The sequence below is a fragment of the Cercospora kikuchii genome (assembly GCF_019650295.1).
Source record: "Cercospora kikuchii DNA, contig_00005, whole genome shotgun sequence".
NCBI classification, from domain to species: Eukaryota; Fungi; Ascomycota; class Dothideomycetes; order Mycosphaerellales; family Mycosphaerellaceae; genus Cercospora; species Cercospora kikuchii.
Genome location: NW_025408586.1, coordinates 1,120,954 through 1,140,160, shown reverse-complemented (window position 1 = coordinate 1,140,160; position 19,207 = coordinate 1,120,954). Strand labels below are relative to the sequence as shown.

General features: G+C 54.0%; 6 protein-coding genes across 6 annotated transcripts; 4 read left to right on the top strand and 2 right to left on the bottom strand.

The window, feature by feature from the left end:
- Positions 1 to 697: 697 nt before the first annotated feature.
- CKM354_000822700 (uncharacterized protein) lies at positions 698 to 1,614 on the bottom strand (the record flags this gene model as incomplete). The annotated part of the gene is made up of 5 exons (XM_044803595.1): positions 698 to 922; positions 981 to 1,064; positions 1,207 to 1,305; positions 1,356 to 1,460; positions 1,537 to 1,614. The coding sequence occupies 5 exons, from the start codon at positions 1,612 to 1,614 to the stop codon at positions 698 to 700; spliced, it is 591 nt and encodes a 196-aa protein (XP_044659530.1).
- Positions 1,615 to 7,182: 5,568 nt separating this feature from the next.
- CKM354_000822600 (fructose 1,6-bisphosphate 1-phosphatase) lies at positions 7,183 to 8,339 on the top strand (the record flags this gene model as incomplete). The annotated part of the gene is made up of 3 exons (XM_044803594.1): positions 7,183 to 7,310; positions 7,363 to 8,135; positions 8,191 to 8,339. The coding sequence occupies 3 exons, from the start codon at positions 7,183 to 7,185 to the stop codon at positions 8,337 to 8,339; spliced, it is 1,050 nt and encodes a 349-aa protein (XP_044659529.1).
- Positions 8,340 to 8,976: 637 nt separating this feature from the next.
- Positions 8,977 to 10,050, top strand: CKM354_000822500 (uncharacterized protein; the record flags this gene model as incomplete). The annotated part of the gene is made up of 2 exons (XM_044803593.1): positions 8,977 to 8,989; positions 9,044 to 10,050. The coding sequence occupies 2 exons, from the start codon at positions 8,977 to 8,979 to the stop codon at positions 10,048 to 10,050; spliced, it is 1,020 nt and encodes a 339-aa protein (XP_044659528.1).
- A 190-nt stretch (positions 10,051 to 10,240) lies between these two features.
- On the top strand, positions 10,241 to 10,886 carry CKM354_000822400 (uncharacterized protein; the record flags this gene model as incomplete). The annotated part of the gene is made up of 3 exons (XM_044803592.1): positions 10,241 to 10,286; positions 10,339 to 10,499; positions 10,551 to 10,886. The coding sequence occupies 3 exons, from the start codon at positions 10,241 to 10,243 to the stop codon at positions 10,884 to 10,886; spliced, it is 543 nt and encodes a 180-aa protein (XP_044659527.1).
- A 258-nt stretch (positions 10,887 to 11,144) lies between these two features.
- On the bottom strand, positions 11,145 to 11,892 carry CKM354_000822300 (3,4-dihydroxy-2-butanone-4-phosphate synthase RIB3; the record flags this gene model as incomplete). Its single annotated transcript, XM_044803591.1, has 2 exons — positions 11,145 to 11,770; positions 11,832 to 11,892. The coding sequence occupies 2 exons, from the start codon at positions 11,890 to 11,892 to the stop codon at positions 11,145 to 11,147; spliced, it is 687 nt and encodes a 228-aa protein (XP_044659526.1).
- A 4,630-nt stretch (positions 11,893 to 16,522) lies between these two features.
- On the top strand, positions 16,523 to 18,218 carry CKM354_000822200 (uncharacterized protein; the record flags this gene model as incomplete). The annotated part of the gene is made up of 3 exons (XM_044803590.1): positions 16,523 to 17,156; positions 17,213 to 17,352; positions 17,403 to 18,218. 3 exons carry the CDS (start codon positions 16,523 to 16,525, stop codon positions 18,216 to 18,218), a joined length of 1,590 nt encoding a protein of 529 aa, XP_044659525.1.
- Positions 18,219 to 19,207: the final 989 nt, after the last annotated feature.

Sequence of the window (19,207 nt, the reverse complement as noted above, 5' to 3'; positions counted from 1 at the left end):
GGTGAAGAGGGTCGTGACGTTTGATATAAGGGAATCAGAAGGGAAGTTTGCTGATGAGGTTCGAAGTGTGGAGTCACCGCCCGGGCGGAGGGCGGAGACGAGGTGGGTTTATGAGTTTGAGGGGAGGTAAAGAGGATCATCGATATGAATATTCTCTCTGCTGCGAGGACAACAGTTGGGTCAGCGACTTTTTAGAGTTGTGGTCGGGAATCGGAGCTGGACTCCACTTTCCTCAACCCTTCCTTCCCACTCCAATGTACCGATGGCAAAAACTCAAGACCACTGCAATGCTTGATTCTTTCACCAGGTGTACTCACACGGCCTGCAATTTCGACACACCTCAGCCCCCACTTTGCAACTCTTGCGTGGCGCGGATCCCCCGCGAATCTTCAACTTCAGCCTAGTGAACAGCACAGGCATTTCGAGCCCTCAACTGGCTCGATAGAAAATGACCGGGAAACAGCAACCGGCCGCTCTGATTCGAAGAAATAGTCCCGCAAGGCGACTGTCTGCCTCGGCATCTTCGGCACCAGTTGGTGATTGGCCCTTATCAACTTCACCTGCTTCCTCACAATGCCAGAAGGCACAGATCCCTCCAGCATGGTCATGAGGCACGAGGTGTTCAGTGCCTCTTCATTCAGTCGACAGCTCCTTTGGGCCGCAGTTCTCTCCTGGCCTTCACTTCACCAAGTCAGAGCTACGCGATGCGACCTCTTGCTATACCCGACATTGTCGACTGTTCCGGGGAGACATGCGGCGTTGGAGCTGGTTCTTCTTTAATATCAGCATCGCCGCTGTCTGTCATGAAGTGGTCGATATTGAGAGCATTATCTTTGCTGAAGACTTGTTGTGGGGCCTCCTTCAGTTGGCTGACGACCTTTTCGAGATCTGCTCCCAGTCGAATGATGGCAAGTATCATGGACTGCAAAGAATGGTTAGCATGTCCCGGCACTCAAGTCACGGCATTTGACACGACATACCGACTCTTCGTCCGACCTCGTGCGCAGCTGATCGAACAGGAACTCCAGGTTATCTGATTTGGCTGTCGCCTCGTCAAGCTTCATCTGCAATTAGATAAGTCAGCAAATCTCTTCGATTACTGCGACATACAAGCTGCTCAAGATGAGCGGTCGATTTCTCCTCGGTCGATGTCGATGCTCGTCCAATGAGCAGCTGAAGATTCTGTGGTTTTTACTCTACACACACCTTGAGCCAACCAAGTTTTGTCAATCCTTCCTCGTACTCGTACGAGCAATCAACTCCGCGTTGTGTGCAAGGCCCGCAAGAGGGTCGTTCTCCAGAACACTGGGAGTTTCTGGTCAGCGATTGGCGAGTTGGTGCGAGAAGCCGACTACCTTTGCCTTCCGCTTGCGACATGGCCAACATGCCACCTCAACAGCCCTCTTGATGCGACCCCTTTCACTACTTGGCGAGGATGTTGCTCGTCGTTTCGTTTTGTCCTGGCACCTGGTGAGTCACGAGCCATCACCGACGAAGCAGATCCAAACATGAGGCGCCTGAGGCGGGAAAACGCACACTTTCTGGCCTGGAATCCGAGGCAGACCCGGTAATGTCGATGGCATCGGCGGTGAGCTTACCACGTGTGCTTGACATAACTGCCCAAAGGGTCTTACCGCGTGTGCTGTTGTCAAGCTGACCCTTGTCGTCCGAGATCGAGATTCAAATCAGGCAGATCGTGGCGCCCTATTAGGCGTTGTAGTGCGAGAGGCTGGCGCAAATCTGGGGTCGAAGTGTCTCGAAGAACTTGTATGAGCTTCTTCGAAGATCATGAGCAAGACCCACGCTCTCTCGATATTTTCCCTGGCCGACAGCTACTTCTTCTTGGGCACTTCGCACGCTTCCTTGATAGTCGCCGACGTTATTGGCAGGTAGCTGGCGAGCTTGCTGCACGAGGCAGATCCTTGGTGCTACCTCCGTGGAGACGTCGACGCTGATAAACGAGCCTCGCTTGGCAGAAGTGGGACTGAAAATGTGTTAGGGTGGTTCAATAAGTGCGAAGCCTTGCTTGGAGAGAACACGGCCAAGCCAGTTTGGGCATGAAGACAGCGACATCGACCTTACACCATCAGAAAATAGGAACCACAAATTTTCATACAAGCATGCAATGCGCGACGCATGACGGCGACTTTCATGATCACTGTCATGGTCATCATGCCAGTGTGTGCACCCTAGTCTTGCAGGGTGCCATCTCAGACCGTAAGAAAGAGTCTGGAAACTGACGTGACTGTTCTACTGGCCACGTGCATTGCCCTAAATGCCAGATCCAACCAGGATGGCGGGGAATGGTTGGTGACGGGGAACAACCCGACGTCGAGCGGGTCCACCGATGGTTGCAAGCCCAAGATATAGTCGTCAAAGGGTGGCCGCTGCGTTTTCTCGGCGATGTATCGTGCTGCTGCAACCTATCAATGGAACTCGGCCGAGTGTTCTATCCGATTCTTACGTCCAATTTCGGCACGACCTCATGCGCCGGACAAGGTCTTGCGCTTCTCGCAGTTTTCTCCGAAACAATCTCCTTGCAATTGAGGGATAGCACGTGATCTGTAACTCAGTCTCCACGCTGCATCCTATTCATCGGACACGATTCTATATCAGAGGTTGTACTTGAGCAACAGTTGCGACTCTGTACACTGGTCCACAGGATTTACCCCTTTTGGCCCTGGTATTATCACGGTCTGAGGACGCGATATCGTGACAACACACACAAAGCTTCAGCAATCTATTCAGCAGTCTGGAGATCTGCAAACATGCAACGCGGTGCCCCCGAAGAGCGCCAGCGCATAAGAAATCTGGAAACATTCTTCCAGACAATACCAGCATCATGAAGGCCATGTCGAGCCGGTCGCTTGGAGAGCAAGAGAGCAGCCCAGGAGTAGACCACGCCGCAATATGCCGCCGCGTCGCATGCATGTAGGACCCAGTGTTGCGCCGATGGCGGCCGTTGATCCAAGCAGAGTCGCCTGGGATCGGTTGGGTCACGAAGCTCGAACGAGACCGATAGAACGTCGACAGCATCAAGTCCCTCCACAAGACCCAGCCAGCCAGCACAGCGATTACGCACTGCCTACCGTCCTATCACATCGTATGATGGGCATTACGAATCAAGCGTCGCTCGCAGCTCATGCAGCGTACGCTACTGACAATGCGCAGAACGACGCGTTGTAGTACAAGCCTACCTCTGCGCCCGAAATTGCACTCACCTGCACGAGCACGTTGAGACCGGAAAGACCGTTCTCAAAGCATCGGACTTACGACCGGACAGTTCTGTGGTGCGACCACAGGACGATGAGTGATCAATACCACGGCAATTGCTTCTCTACTGGGCCAGAATCAGTTCTGGCCCGTCCTTTGCGCTTCAATGGCCAACGATCTAGCTGCCTCCTGGGCTGTCGCCGAGCGCTGCATGATACCCAGCGAAGACACTCGTCGGAAAGAGGATGTCTTGGACCAGCCAAGGGAAAATGAAGGCATTCAAGTGCGAGCTGGGATGACGACCACAAAATACAGGCAACGACGACAAGCATCGGCATAGCTTCTAGCGACTGATGCCCGCTACACAAGATGAACGGCCGCTAAATACATCACCCTTCCATTCAGGCAAACCCCCTCCGACGGTCGACCTTCTGATCACGCGTACCGAGCACGGGCGTCGATTGCGCGTCGCCAGGCGCACGATTTACCGCACAGCCATTCGAATGCAGATGAGCAAAGACTTGTTCGACGGCCCTTCCGAAATTAACACAAACGAGATCGCGCGTAGTCAGAAAACGATGCTACCTTTCAAGAGTGTGAAGTGACTACTGGCGCTGCTGCTCGGCCTCTACCGGAGTGCACAGCGAATTGAATCAACTCGAATCAGAGGAACATGAAAGCCTGGGTGAGGACAATCTCGTGCAACTGTCCGGAAAAGATCTTCTTCGCCGGATGCTCCATCAAATGAAGCTACATCGGACAAGGACCAGCGGTGAACTACACAACTTCTCCTGAATGGCTTCATGGCTTCATGGTCTGGACGATTGAGGCAATACGGCATTGGTTACCCGTAACCCGAGCGGACAGCGATTGACGAGCAACATATGCCACTCCTCCAGTCTCGCGACCCGTCCTGCTTGGGATCAGAGCTCCCAGCATGGTAAGTAGAAATGAGATGGCCAACGCGATATCTCAGTGATCTTTGGGATGCTGCACAATGTGGACGAATGGTTCATAGACGAATTTTGCATGTTGCAAGCCACCACTGCATTTCAGTGGGCATCTTTCGAGACTTGACGTCTATAACAGATGCAATCGACAAATATCCTCTGGCCATTAGTGTCACGACATCACAAGGCGCTTTCAACGAAAGCGCAGGGATCGAGGCTCGCGACATCATTGCAAGGCGCGCAGTGATCAACAACTCGACCACTCAAGGTTGAAGCACTACGGCCAGACTCTAATGCTGCGGTCTGCGGCTGTAGAGAGCTCAACTCTCGGGCCGACGTCAAAGCCCTAATCTAATGAAACGTGGCAGACTGATCGAGAACCTAACTGCTACAGTCTGCCCCGAACAAGTACAGGAGTAACAGGACCAAGCGAACCGAATAGTCGCAGTGTGGTCTGTGCCCACGGCTACAATTTACACCCGTGGAAAGGTGACGGAAAAGCGACTCGTTCGGCGCCGAATTGAATTTGAGGTTTGTGTAACCTCACTCGTTTTGCACAGCCGTGAGAGTTGCGCTAACGCATACGGATGAAACGGTCTTTTCTTGTCCCGCACACGCACCGGTGGCACTACATTCTTGGTGTAATTTCTCACGAGAGAGCAGCAGTAGTCATGATTCAGAACCCAAAAGATGTGACCCCTGAGGTGAATCAGTATACTGTAGTTAAGCGAAGTGTGCAGGATTACAAGATTCGGATCTTGTATTCATGCATATTTGTGGAGGAATGTCTCGGCGTGCCACGTGTGCAGCTTCCAGTCCAGCCCGCGGTCTGCGGGAAGTGGATTCTGGCCTGCAGTACATATGCAGGAGCGCTAGTGTGGTTGGTGTGGTAGATGACGGGAGATGTGTAGTTGTGTCAGAGGGGTTGATGCTGTCTGACTTGTTGGACAGCTGAGAAGTAGAATCATGAGTGCATTCGTTGGTGAGAGTGCTGGGGAGCATGACACCATCTTGAGAAGCAAGGAGCGTTGAATGTCGTAGAAAAACACTGGAGCGCGAAGTACCCTCCCACACAATTTCTGAGAACGACCTGAAGGGGCATGTCACTTCCATTGCCCTGTCCAGCGCAAACCAACGCGATCGAGAGGAACGATTTGCAGGTTACACACGCAGGCGCAGAGCGGTGAACATTGGTAAAGCTTGACCTGCGGCGAACCCAAAAAATATCTGTCGAGTCGACCGGCAGTGATTTTTTTGCCAGGGAGCCAGAAAATTTACTCTTCCGTTTGAAGCCTGTGCAGACTACAGATCTCCGAAGGTGAGTGTAGCACCTGACGCGTAAGAAGCGATTTCGTATTGTAAAGTGTCTTCCGAAGCCTATGCATTCCCTTGCTTTCTCTTGTCCCGGTAACGATGCCACGTGCTGATGCCGAACAGTGAAGCTGGAAGAGCATTTCTTCCTGTCACAAGTTCCCAGGATACGATGCTCTGCTTTGGTCCAATGGAGAATACGGCTTGATTTCGATGTCGCCTGCCAGGCAATATGTTAGCCATTCCGACACATGGTTCTTCGAATTGACGGTACTGTTTGTCGTTTGCGTCGGTGAAGACGCCTGGTCGGTACATTGAGGCGATATGTCTTTGCTTTGATGGCAGCAGTAGCTGCAGCTTCAGCTTGCGTCCTCCCTGCTCGGTCGAGAGCAATCTCTTAGAGATCATTTCCAAGCATGGCTGCAAGCATCGGTGCCAGCAGATTCGCGCATTTTGAGTTTTTCAAAGCCGTAAAATATGACATGAGCCAGAACACTTGGACGCACTGCGATATCAGCGTGGATCCTCCCTATTGAGCACAACCCTACACGATCCGGTGAGTATCTCGATGTTCATTACAGCCAGTGAGATTTACAGTCGCTGCGGCGATAATGCACTCGCTCAAGCACGAAATTTGATGCTGGAACTCATCTACCCCATCTTGCGAAAGATCAATCAGGAGCATTGCCTGCACTGTCAGAAAAGACAGGCTGAAGCGTCGATGGAGGAGCAGACTGTTCAAGCTGGGAAAAATGCTGCAGTCCACATTTGTCCATCCATTATCATGAACAGCATGCATTTGAGAGATGATCATGATGGAACGCTTCCCTAGTCATGGGCTCAGCTTGCTTGAGTGAAGACCGCATTTGCCGGAGTTTGCGATATGGCTGTCGTTGCCGCAGGCTCTCATGGAATAACTGAGCTTGAATCTTGATTCTTCCCCGATACGGAGGAGTCGGGCATATCTCTGGTCTCTCTTTCTTCCTGGAGAAAAGGTGGTGCTCTGTTACAACTCCGCGAGGAGCATTTGCTCTATGCCACCTTCATATGAACTTGCATTTGTGCTGCTCGTGCACATTGTTTCGATCTGGCTTGGGGTGTCATGGTGACCGTGGGGGTCATCGAACAGCCGGGAATACGATAGCGCCAACGCTGGGAGCAGCCCACGATAAAGGAAGACGTTGATCATAAATGCCTCGCAGGAGTGTGGTCGCTGCCAATTGTCACGAGGCGGAAGGCAAAGCCGATGGTAACCCCCAGGCAGTCTGTGCACCTCCCGGTCGCGCCCGCATTTGGCGAGAAGCAACCGGGATGCGGGCCCCTCCAAGAGCCCCGCTGGGTTGCGGACTGGAGAAGTAAACGACGCATTCGTTGTAGCCGTTCTGCCAGGCCTCGTGCTGGGCGGCAGAGAGGATATCATAACCGCGGCATTTGTTAATAGCTTGTCATGGTTTCAAGGTAGAGCCATCACCCGACACTGAAGAAAACTGTTGCTCTTCCCCCCCAACTTGCCAATTTCTCTTACCTTGTGACGTTCTCCAGCCCAGCATACTTCATACTCCACTTTGCTGATATCATACTGGGCTTTGCTCCATCAAGAAGCTCAGATTTCGTACTTGCTACGTAGTGGAAGGCTGCTCACGAGCAAAACCAGAGTGCACGCTGGGACGATTCTGAAAAGCAATTCCTCAACAATTACACAGCGAACATGGCATCTGGTGTGAAAGCAGAAGGAGGAGCTGTTGGCGGCGAGAGCATCAACACCGAGATTGTGACACTTTCGCGATACTTGAGTGAGGAGCAGTCAAAACACAAGGAAGCAACAGGAGACTTCACGTATGTGTGAGAATAAATCTGACCAGCAGACTCACTAACAGACGTGGGACAGGCTGTTGTGCCATGCACTGCAATTCTCGTTCAAGTCGATAGCATACTACATTCGACGAGCCTCGCTAATCAACCTTTCCGGACTTGCGGGATCCTCGAACACAACCGGCGATGACCAGAAAAAGCTTGATGTGATTGGCAACGATGTGTTCATCGCAGCGATGCGTTCGAGCGGCCGTGTCCGTGTCCTGGTCTCAGAAGAAGAGGAGGAAGCTATCATCTTTGACAACAACCCCCATGCGCGCTACGCTATTGCCTGCGATCCCATCGATGGCAGCAGCAACTTGGATGCAGGTGTGTCAGTAGGCACAATCTTCGGCATCTACAGACTCGAGGAGGGTGCAAAGGGCACGAAAGAGGACCTGCTTCGGCCAGGTACCGACCTCGTTGCAGCAGGTTTCACCATGTACGGTGCATCGGCTCAGCTTGTGCTCACCATGAAGGGCGGTGCTGTTAATGGCTTTACCATGGATAACGCTCTCGGCGAGTTCATTCTCACGCACCCGAACATGCAGATGCCCAAGCGAAGGGCGATCTACAGCTGCAACGAGGGCAACAGCAAATACTGGGGAGAACCAGTCAAGGAGTGGGTGGAGAGCTTGAAGAACGCCGAGAAGCCATACTCTGCGAGATATATCGGATCCATGGTGGCCGATGCATACCGGACGCTGCTCTACGGAGGCATCTTTGCCTATCCAGCCGACAAGAAGTCGCCGAAGGGCAAGCTCCGAATTCTGTACGAGTGCGGTCCCATGGCCATGGTTTTCGAGCAAGGTGAGTTGCAGATTGTTTGGATCCTCCAAGAAGAGATTCCGCTAACAGAATGCAGCTGGTGGTCAAGCCGTGGACAGCAACATGCGCCGGATGTTGACTGTCGTGCCTGAACACATCCACGACCGAAGCGGTATTTTCTTGGGCAGTTACGACGAGGTGCAAAAGGTCATTGACATCCACAAGAAGCATGGTGTGACAGCATAAGTGCGGCCAGAAGCAGATGAGCGGGCTGTCCGATGGAGGTTCACTGGCGACTTGGTAGCGCATATATCAAGCAGTTCATCGTTTCAGAGCAATGTAGTGGCCGAGGCATCGTGTCTTTGATAGTCAAGCTGCGGAGCTGGTCTCTCCTTGTGCTGCGACGCGTGAAGAGTGTCCGCTACGCGTCGTTCTAGATGAAGGCTGCGAGTTCGAGAGCGGTATACCGGATGTCCCTCAACGCGGTGTCACTCTGCTCCGTTGAGTCCAGTATGATTTGTAAAATGTCGTGCAATCTGAATGTGGCAGTGTCCAATGCGATACGAGATTGTGCTTCTCTTGTCCAAAAATATCGCCGAGCGCGAAGCCTGATCACGACACAACCCGCGAATCATCTCAAACTCAATTGCAACTTCCACGCCACACCTTTCCACCTTCAGCCATGCCATTTTCAAGCTCATTATTTTCGCCGCCTTCGCTGGATCACACACTATCAGGGAATTCAAGACCCGGATGAGCCTCCGCGTATACCCAGTGTGTTTGCCGCACCTTCCGCGATCCATGTGACAGCACTTCGTGAAAAGTTGCCTGCCCTACTGTCATACACTTCTTACCGTGCGCTATGACCATCATCTAGAAGGAAATGGTGGACTTCGGTATGTCCTGAGCTATAAGCAACAATATCGGGAAAACATTACTGAAACGAGCAGGCTCATGGGGCGACTTTGCCCTGCGCACTTTCGTGAACGTCAGCCCTTCGCCGCAGTGGGCGAATAAACAGATCGAGCCTTTCCTGGGACTTCCGTTTGGCACATACTTGCGGTGTCCGCCACCAACTAGACCGAGGCGCTTGACGGCGCCGCTCGATTCATCCCAGGACAGTATCTGGCAGAGACTGCAGGTCTTGGCGTATATCGAATCGGAACAGCGATGCAGTGAACAAGAACAGTCCGGATTCTTGTCGAAGTTGCCATATGATGTGAGACTTATCATCTATGAGATGGTGCTTGGGGGTCAAGTCTTCCATTGCTACGCCCAGAATGCGAAAAGTCGCATCACTCATTATGTGTGCAACCGGCCGGAAATGATCGAAGCGGAAGGCTCCCAGCACAAATGCTCCGATGCCTTCTACGACCAGCGTCCGTCAATTTCAGGAAAGACTGCTATGTCAGCACTCCTCGCTCCGCTTTTGACCTGCCGTAAAATGTACTCAGAAGCAATACCTATCCTCTACGGCAGCAACACCTTCGTGTTCAGTCAAAATTTCGCAGCTTTCGGTTTCTTGAAGCTCAAACTTCCTCAGCAAAGACTGCCTTGTTTTCGCCGATTTCGTTTGCACATGCGCATCCCGAGGCATCCGGACCTCAACAGTCGAGCGAACCGCGACTGGGCAGACTTGTGGAACTTCTTTGGGACAGAAATGACAGGTCTGCAGTCCTTGTACCTCGAGATACAAATGCTGCAGCCGACAGAGGCGCAGATTGAGGAGACCCCGGACGACCAGGCGTCGAGTTGGCTCAAGCCGGTCGTTGTCATGGCTGTTGAAGCGCAACGGGCTCGTGGCTGTCAGGTCGAGATTGAAATTCGAGGCGTGAAACATCGTCCGGCACAGATTCACGTGGAAGTTGCAGGAAGTCTTCCAGATGCCGCCAAAGCAGAAATCATGGAGCAGAGTTGTTCTGTGTTTCACCAACGCATCAGAACGTCTCTGGGCTGAAGGTTGTGGGCTGAACAGAAATGTCGTTTGCTCCGCGACGTGCGAAGTTTTGAGTGGCACAACAAGCGTGGTTGCTCACCTGATCCGGCGATATTTGAGTGAATGACGGCAAACGGCCGTTGCCACTCTTAAGCTGGCCAGCTCGTCGCATCGCCGACGCGCAACACGACGGAGATTACCAGAAGACATCATGGCTCGCTCATCATCAGCTCGTCGCCGTCTCGGTACCGCGCGCGGTAAGACGAAGCTGTATCGACAAGACACATCAAGGCTAATGCTATGGCGCAGGTCCTAACCTGTACGACATTCTCCAAATACCACAAGATGCGAGTGCACAAGCAATCATAGCCAGCTACCACGCACTCGAAACCAAGATGAGAGAGCAAGACCTGGCCTATGATGAACCAACCGAGGCGGAGCGAGAATTGAAGATCAAGGAGTCGAACAAGGTAAACCACTAACGAATTGCTTCAATAGCAACCATGCTCATGCTCTCGCAGTTGCGGAAGGCTTTCGAGGTCCTGTCGAGTTCACTCGATCGATCACGCTACGACGCTGCCGTGCTTCGTCACCAAGGTGTCCGTGGCGACCACTGGACTCCCTCGAAGGATAGCACGGAAGGAGAGCAGCAGGTTCGTCAGCCTGCTCGTGGCGACTTTTGGACTCCTTCGAAGGATAGCAGCCAAGGAGAAAAGCAGGTTCGCCAACCTATCCGCGGCGACTTTTGGGCGCCCTCGAGGGACAACAGGCAAGGAGATAGCTGGGTCCCAGCTCGAGATGGAAGAGACTGGCCGACTCCGCCGAAGCGTACTGAAGATGGCATGGAAAACCGTTGAATTGCAGAATTGCACAGGGAATTTGCGCCACCACGCCGCTGAGGTGGGCTCCAATCGAGAGTATCGGCGACAGCGTAGCACGGAAGGAGAAATTGCTTCCGCGGGCACGCGCGATTCGCTGCTACGGCGCTGGAATGAGTGTATCATGGTCGTTGGTGAAATCGACGGGAGACCCAAGAAGGCCACGGCCAGGCACTAGTAGTTTTGAACAGCTTCAGGATATTGTACACTATCCACATACTTTTTTGTCTTTACACATCATTGCTTCGCCTTAGCCGCATCTCCACTCTCCAAATACTTGATCAAATCCTCAATCGTGACAACTTTCAGTCCGTGACGTCTCGCAAATGCCAAACATCCATCTCTTCGCATCATGCCGAAACCGCCCGACATCTCCGCTTTCCCCAGTACATCCTCGCCATCCTCCACCATTTCTGCGATCACGCCCACAGGCTCCTTCCCGGCCAATCTGCAGAAATCCACCGCCGCTTCAGTATGTCCCGCACGAACTCTGACACCACCCTCGCGCGCCTGCAATGGTACGATATGCCCCGGTCTCCGAAACCAATCTTTCTGTACAGCAGCGTCTGCCAACCTCCGACATGTCAGGCTACGATCTTGCGCGCTGATGCCCGTCGTCACACCCTCTGCAGCATCTATCGTGATCGTGTAAGCCGTTCGATTGGGATCGAGATTATGCGTGACCATCTGCGGGAGCTCGAGACGTGCGGCGAGGGCGGGGAGGATGGGAGCGCAGATGTAGCCTGACGAGTAGCGGATCAGGAAGGCGGCTTTCGCAGGAGTGAAGTCTTCGGCGGCGATGATGAGGTCGCCTTCGTTTTCGCGGTCGGTGGAGTCCATTACTAGTATGAATTCCCCGCTTGCTGTTGGGCCGGTATTAGCGATGCGGGACACAGCATTGGCAAGTGTTGGATGGGTTCTCACCGAATGCTTCCACGGCGTCGGGGATGGTGTCGAAGCTGACATCGCCATTAATGGTCGCCATGGTCACTGGCCGTGAGGAGGAGGAGGAGGACTGGTATTGCGAGTGTGTGAGAGACGCGGCGGAGGAATAGTATAGTATGATGACTCGAGAATCGGTCCCTCAAAGCTTAAGATTCCGTAAGACCTGGTCGACTTGGTCTGATCCTAGCACAGCTGTCACGCGTTGCGGAGAGGGGTGAAGTATGCTGATGGTGATGAGGCTGGTGGGTGCCAGACAGTAGTAAATACTCGAAAACAGTAGCAGAAATGGCGTGCCATTGTCTCTTCTGCGCGCTCTGTCATCCAGTGGCTCTCTGGTGGGGTGGGGTTTAACTACGGATCCACGCTGCTGCGTACCGCCGACCGCCGAGCTGCTGCATTGACGAAGATCTCGGCTATGTTCCCTCACGCCCTCCTCCTTCCAGACTCGCTTTCCAAGACACGCGCATGTGAAATCGACGCCTCTTTTTCTGGTGCGGAATTGTGTCGTTTCGGTCAAGTCAGACCTCGGCGAAATATGTCATCTAGATGCTGCAGCGGAGATGGCAGCGGTGGTGCTTGCTCGCCCCCCCAGCTGTGCAGAAAATTCCCTTTTCGGTGCAGGTAGCAAAAAGCTGCGTTCTTGTCGCAACACCATCGGCGTCATCACAACACTCGCGATCTCTGGCCGGAGTCAATGTTATACAGATATCGAACACTCACACCAGAACATGCGCCGAGTACTCGGACCGCAGCCCTCGGAAGATCGCACACGGGAGCTCGCAGAAGGACAATGCACCGAATAGTGACACTCACCTTTTGCGGGCAGCGCAACAAAATATCGCGCTGCGTGCTCTACTTCCTGAGCTTGCACCGAATTTCTCATGAATGAACTCCCCATCTAGACGTCGACTATCCACCCACTGGGCTCTTGTGCCGCTGCAGCACTATTAACTCGCGGCATGCAAATTGTTCGCACATATTTTGGGATCACAAATTTGGCTCGCAGAATCTTCAATAGCATTCTCTGCCGCTCCTCATCTATGAGTTCGAGGAGACATCGCCGCACAGCACCGCCACACAGTCAATTTCCAGCACTGGATCACGATGCTCTTGGTGGCAGCGTAATGCTGGCGGATTATATGCGGGTTTTTGTCAGAACACGGCCCAGAACACGAGCATGTCGCGCTCCGAAGAATGCCCTGCGGGAGCCGTTCTGTCGGGGACGCAGTGCCGACACAAGCATTCCAACGACCAACTTTATGGGCGAAGCCGGGACGCACTGTCGCTGCAGGGAAGCTTAAGCACGGTCACAGCTCAGGTTGCTGCATGAAAGCCAAGCTCACGAGGTTTCCGCTACAATGCTGGCTCTCCCCATCGGAAGGATGATTAAGACGCCGCGCATGGACGAGTTTGCAGTGTGGTTGACAAAACTGCTCTCCGGAGACGTCACGCGCGGCCAGGACGGCATTTTCGCCAGGCGAGCGCAATCTAACCGGCAACCACGAAGCACGTGCGCTTTAGTTTTGGAAACCAGATCGGCATGAAGATTGAATTACCCGGCGCCTGTCAAACAGGCACACTGGTGTCTCGTGTGACGGTGTGAGAGCTTTCCCCAAAAGCCAAAGTCGTTACCTGCAGAAGCGTTGACATGAAAGACGTTGGAAACCGTCAGTCGCCGTTTCAGATGCCTTCCTATCTGAGCACTGCAGATTGATCCACGATCCACTGTCTTCGAAATCAGAGGCAATGAATACATTCACTTGAACCGATTGAAATAGAACCACTGACCAAGGTAAACGAGGGTTCTTACCACCCCTGCACAGGGGTGAACGCTGTTCAGGGTATTGTGAAACGCTATTCTTACCTAAGTCAACACAGACATTCCATCCTCACTGGCAGTGTCCATGAGTCCTGACCAGGCTAACTAGGTTGCAACAACCGGTTTGAGCTGGACAGCATCTTCGGAGCCTAGAGATGACTCCCGCGAGCGATTTTCTCCAAAATCCACTGTAGTGGATCAGCCCACGGACGATTGGGCGCGAACACCAGGTTCTTAGCATCCTGCGACAGACTGCGAAGTATGATGTGAGCTACGTTGGCCTCTGCCTTGGCGGAGAATCGAGCTGCGGAAATGACTCACGCAAACGACAACGATCCGAATGTTCGGCTGCTTGCGCGCACGCGACGATGAGCAGAGTGCGGCAGCTGAATTGTCCGTGAGCGAAGAGATGAGGTCAGTACAAACTTCGCAGTGCATGTGCGTGCAGCTCGAGCCGCGTCGACCGGGCCAGCACCCTAAAAGGCGAAATGAGTCCGTGTCTCTGGCCCTTACACACGAGCGTGTCGAAGAGGCTCGGCTTTCGACGCCGTCAGCGTGGGGCTCAGTTTCCAGAAACCAAATCTAGGACTGGAAGCGGAGCTCCAGCGTAACCACATGGCGTCAGAGCCCGTCGTCTCGCAGATGAAATGCATGGCTTCTAGTGCGCATTCTAGAGGCATGACTGCCGCGACCGCCGTCTCGTTTAGATGAGCGCAGCTTTAACCGGAGCGCACATCTGATCGTTTGTCCCGATCGCCATTTATGCGAGCATGCGGTGCGCGTTCGGTGCCAAATCGAGTTCGCACCTGACAGCAGAATGTATAAAACAAGGATCCCTGCCTCTTCGGGTTTTCTGCAATCAACTTTTGCTGAGTGCTGGGAGTTTGACTCGCGGAAGGAGGCGCTTGCACCATCCTAAATCGAACATACCCAGCAGTGAGCACCAGACACCGGAAGGCAGGCCGCGATCAGCTTGAAGTCGGTAGGCAAACAAGAAGCAACGGTGTCCGAAGCGACGCACAACGTTGCCTGCTGCCGCCCTGGCCGTGTATGCATGGCAGATCTGCCGTCGCTCTGCCGTGTTCTGGGTTCAGTCAGTGCAATGCCTTCCGCTGTGCCGCTGTGGCTTTGACCAAGAAGTCGGCCTGTCGTTAGCAGTGTCTACCAGGGTCATCCTACCCGCATGTCAGGCGCGTGCGCTTTACGTGGGTGTTATGGACCGCAATCTCTCGACTACGGAAACAATAATACCTGGAGCCTAGCAATTTTTGTCGTCGTGTGGTGTGAATGCTATATCATTAGTACGCCGCGTGCCCTGCACTGACTTTGGACTTTCTTTCGCTTTGACCCTACATCATCATAGTTACCACATACCACGTCTCTACACACGTTCCTTCCTTGGACCCCTCCTACCGCATACTGTTAATACATCCATTCTCTGTACAAAGCACAATCGTCATCGACTACGGCCTTGGCATCTTACTGGAGTGAGGACGTCAGCGAGTCACACCAGTCCCTACCTTGCAATCCGTGGACATCTCAGCGCCATTCGCAGGTCGAGTCCGCGCTATCGAGATTGAGTTGACTGCCGCGCGTTGGAACATTGAGGGATCGAGACCGGCAAGGAGAACGATAAGGGAATCCGACCGTGATAGGCGGAGGGCAATCGCGACAGAGGACAACTTTTGGCCATACGGAGCACTGGAACCTGGCGACCAACAGAAATCCACAACTCGAGAGTAGGGAGGATTGACCGCGTCCAACTGCACTGCGTTCGGCTTCAGTGTGAAGACGAGTGGTGGATAGGATCTTGCGCGCTCAATAGCACCTTTAGGGACCTCGCGACAGATTGCCGCAGCAGACCCTTTCGTTGCACACCTCTCGGAATAGCCCCCGACGATAGTGCGCGATCGTCAACTGGCTCACTGGCTGGCTTGCGCCGCTACAAAACACCGCTCGCAGCGATCAAAGGCTTGAAGAGTGGTGGCGTCGACGGGAGTGAAGCGTGTGGGTTGACAGCCATTCCGCAGTCGCGCACGGGAAAGAAGATTCGCTAGAGGCTCATCAGCGCGAGCTGAAACAAAAGTGCTCAATCAACGCGTCGCATCATAACAGACGCAGGAGAGTTCGCAGAGGAGCGAGCACCCGAAATAAACGGTCGGGTCTTGGCATTGCGGCAGCGGCCGCGTCCATCCCCGTACCTTCCTCGACCAGAAACGCTCGGATCATCAGAACGCGCGAAACAGTTCATCAAACATCCTCTCTGTATTCTGCTTGGAGCGTTTCTTTTGCACATTTGCACCACGGCGAGGTCGTCGAGGGCACCCTGACAGGTACGTGGACCCCAGAAGACACGAGCAGAGTGCGCTGCGTGCGGTGGAAAAGCCTGCACCTCCTTTTCCCGCCCGCAGGAGACGACGCGCAGGAAACAGCCAGCGGGCAGCGAGCGGAACAGTGCATCGCTGCCTCGCCCGTCGCACTCGCCTGGGGGCGTGTCTCTTCACTCGCAATCGTGGCAGCTGCTGACCGACTGCTACAGCAGGCACTCTCTCTTAGCTGCAGGAAAGCAGTGACCTTCGCGCGCGCGGTCCCACGCCCGGACCCAGCATCCTTGATCGGGCTCGAGCTTCGACAGCAACGCATCTCCATCGCCCATCTCGCCCACGCACGCCGCCAGCGAGCTCGACCGCCGACTCGAGTGGCCGTGTAGTGCCCGGTCGCCACGACACACCACGACCCTCGCGTCGTCTCGGTGCTGCTGCCAGCCGAAAAATTTCTGATCCAGTCAGTACCCTCTTGGTGCTCGAGTGACACGCACACGTCCACACACCCACACCGCACCAAGCATTGGATGTCTCTACCGTCCATTGGCAATATCTTGCTTGCGCAGCGTCACAAGAGGAGGGACAGTCTGACCGGCGCGGCGGACATGGACCTCAACACGTTACTGAACACTAACAGGGCGATTCCAGGCGCAATAGCGAACCGAAACATGCAGTACGAGGTCCCCATGCAGATGAGCATGAACCACGACATGCACACCCCCAATGGCCACTTCACCGGGCAGAACCTCTACGTGCCCAACGCGGGCAACAGGATAAAATCCGAGAACGGCTCTGACCGCGGCGTCTCACCACACTCCTCCGAGCACTCCTCACGCTACTCGTCCCAGGCCCCGGCGAACTCGGTGGCATACCAGCAAATTGCCGCCCAGCTCACGAATGGCATGCGGTACCCTTCGCCGTCGATGCCCCAAAACAACTCGATGCCCATGCTGCAACACTCGTACCAGCCCGCAGGCACGCAAGACGGTGGCTACCCACAACAGACACCTACGCTGGGTGCTACCCAGCAAAGCACCCCGCAGGAACAGAGCCCAGCGGAGGGAGGGCGAAACAGTACAGGCAGCAGCGGTTTGCCCAAAGCATTCGCGTGTTCGACATGCTCCAAAGGCTTTGCCCGACGAAGCGACCTGGCGCGTCATGGTGCGACAAGCTCACGTTTCATCCCTTGTGGCAAATCACGCTAACCCGTGACGTAGAACGCATTCACAGCGGCGTACGACCGCACGTCTGCGACCATCCTGGCTGTGGCAAGCAGTTTATTCAGCGGTCAGCGCTTACTGTTCACTCACGTGTGCACACCGGTGAGAAGCCGCACATGTGCGAACGCTGTGGCAAGGTAAGTTACCAAACCATCTCACAAGCAGACGCCGACTGACCTGCCACCAGCCATTCTCAGATAGTAGCTCGCTTGCACGCCATCGTCGCATCCATTCTGGCAAACGTCCATACAAGTGCCCCTATGCCGACTGCCAAAAGACCTTCACTCGTCGTACCACTTTGACGAGGCATCAAAACCACCACACCGGGACGATTGAAGAGTCAGAGGCAGCCACTGCTGCGGCACTTGCCTCACGTGTATCCATGCAAGGAGGTCGCTCACGAGGATCCGATGAGGAGAACGATTTTTCTGGTGATGGAAAGTCACCACTCCCGCAGCCAGATCGTCAGTCGACCAATTCGCCAGCTGCTGGTATGAACGGCATGCCTACCCTCCAGAGGCAGCCTTCCGACTTCTACATGAACGCCATGAACGGCGGTATGGCTGCTGTGCCACCGCACATGCGCAACGAGGTCCAACCCTCACCGCGCGCTCAATCGCCCCAACAATATCCAATGCCACCGAATCAGGGCACGCCCCAACAGCGTCCTCCGCTGACCTCGAACCCATCAGGCAGCTACAATGGACCTCCACAGATTTTGGAGCCACCTACGACCAATGGTCAACAACAGGCGGCAAGCGGCAACAATAGTCCGCATATCAACGGTGCCATCAACGGATGGCAGTCACCACACAACACCATGTCGGCTCAGCACCAAACCACTGACTATGGATATCCAGACGCGAACGGATACGCATCGCATAACGTCAATGCCTCCCATATGTACTACCAGGCACCTACAGTGTCTCGCCCACACAGCACGGGCCCCGTCGACTACAATAATGGCGGGCTACGACAAGAGATGTGGACGCAGCAGCAGTAGACTTATGTTGCGCTTGCCACACACCAATGGCAAAGAGCTGCGACATCAATCTCCATTCAAAGTCACAGACCATCAACAGCCTACAGGGCAAGAGGTACAAACTGAAGCCGAAACAAGGCACCCCTTGACCCAATTGCGTTTCCATCGACGTTGCCGGAGTTCATGGCCCGGCGTGATACCCCAGATCCATTTACGGTTGCATTCGGCGAGATCCAGTTTTCCTGAGGTTGTACGGCGTTTTATCGATTCGGAGGAGTTCCATCACCGGTTGTCGATACCCCCGTTCCACCAGATTATACCACTCACATTTCATTTGTTCAGACCGGCCTCATCCAAAAGAAGTCCAGTCGCTTAATTCCGAAGTTGTTTTTTCCTTATTGCGGGCGCCACAAAAAAAGGGGAGGGATTCTGTCGGGCGTGCTTCTAGGCACATATTTGGTCGCCTGTCTCATAATGAGTGTACGACTGTGTCTGTATCATAGGCGGCAACAGGCTCAGGCTTCGCAGCTGTCGGTCAAGGCGGGGAATACGGGGAATATCAAAACAAGGCGATCACAGTCACAAATGACTGATCGACATTAAACATAATACGGGGTCGCACAAGGCGACCGCCACGGGGCGCGAGGAGGTGGAAAGAAGACAGAGAGAAGTCTAAGTTGTTGGCGATTTGGCGCATAAGGGTGACTGGATGGACGAGCAGGCTTGCCGTCCTTCGTCCGCGAACTTGGAAGAGACAGATCGTATGTCAAAATATAGTAATAATATTCGTGCGTAGCGTCGTCAGACTACGTACGAAGCAATAATGCATCAGCACCACTCACAGTAATATTTACTTGATCACTATCACATCTCTGATTCGTTTCCTCAGTTGAGACGAGCGGCGAGAGGCCGTTGGTGGCCGATAATGAGCCACGGTGCAAAGGATCGGCCGGACTCACACTATATCACATGCATCACGCTTGTGCGGATTGCGCATTCGTCTGCTGCCT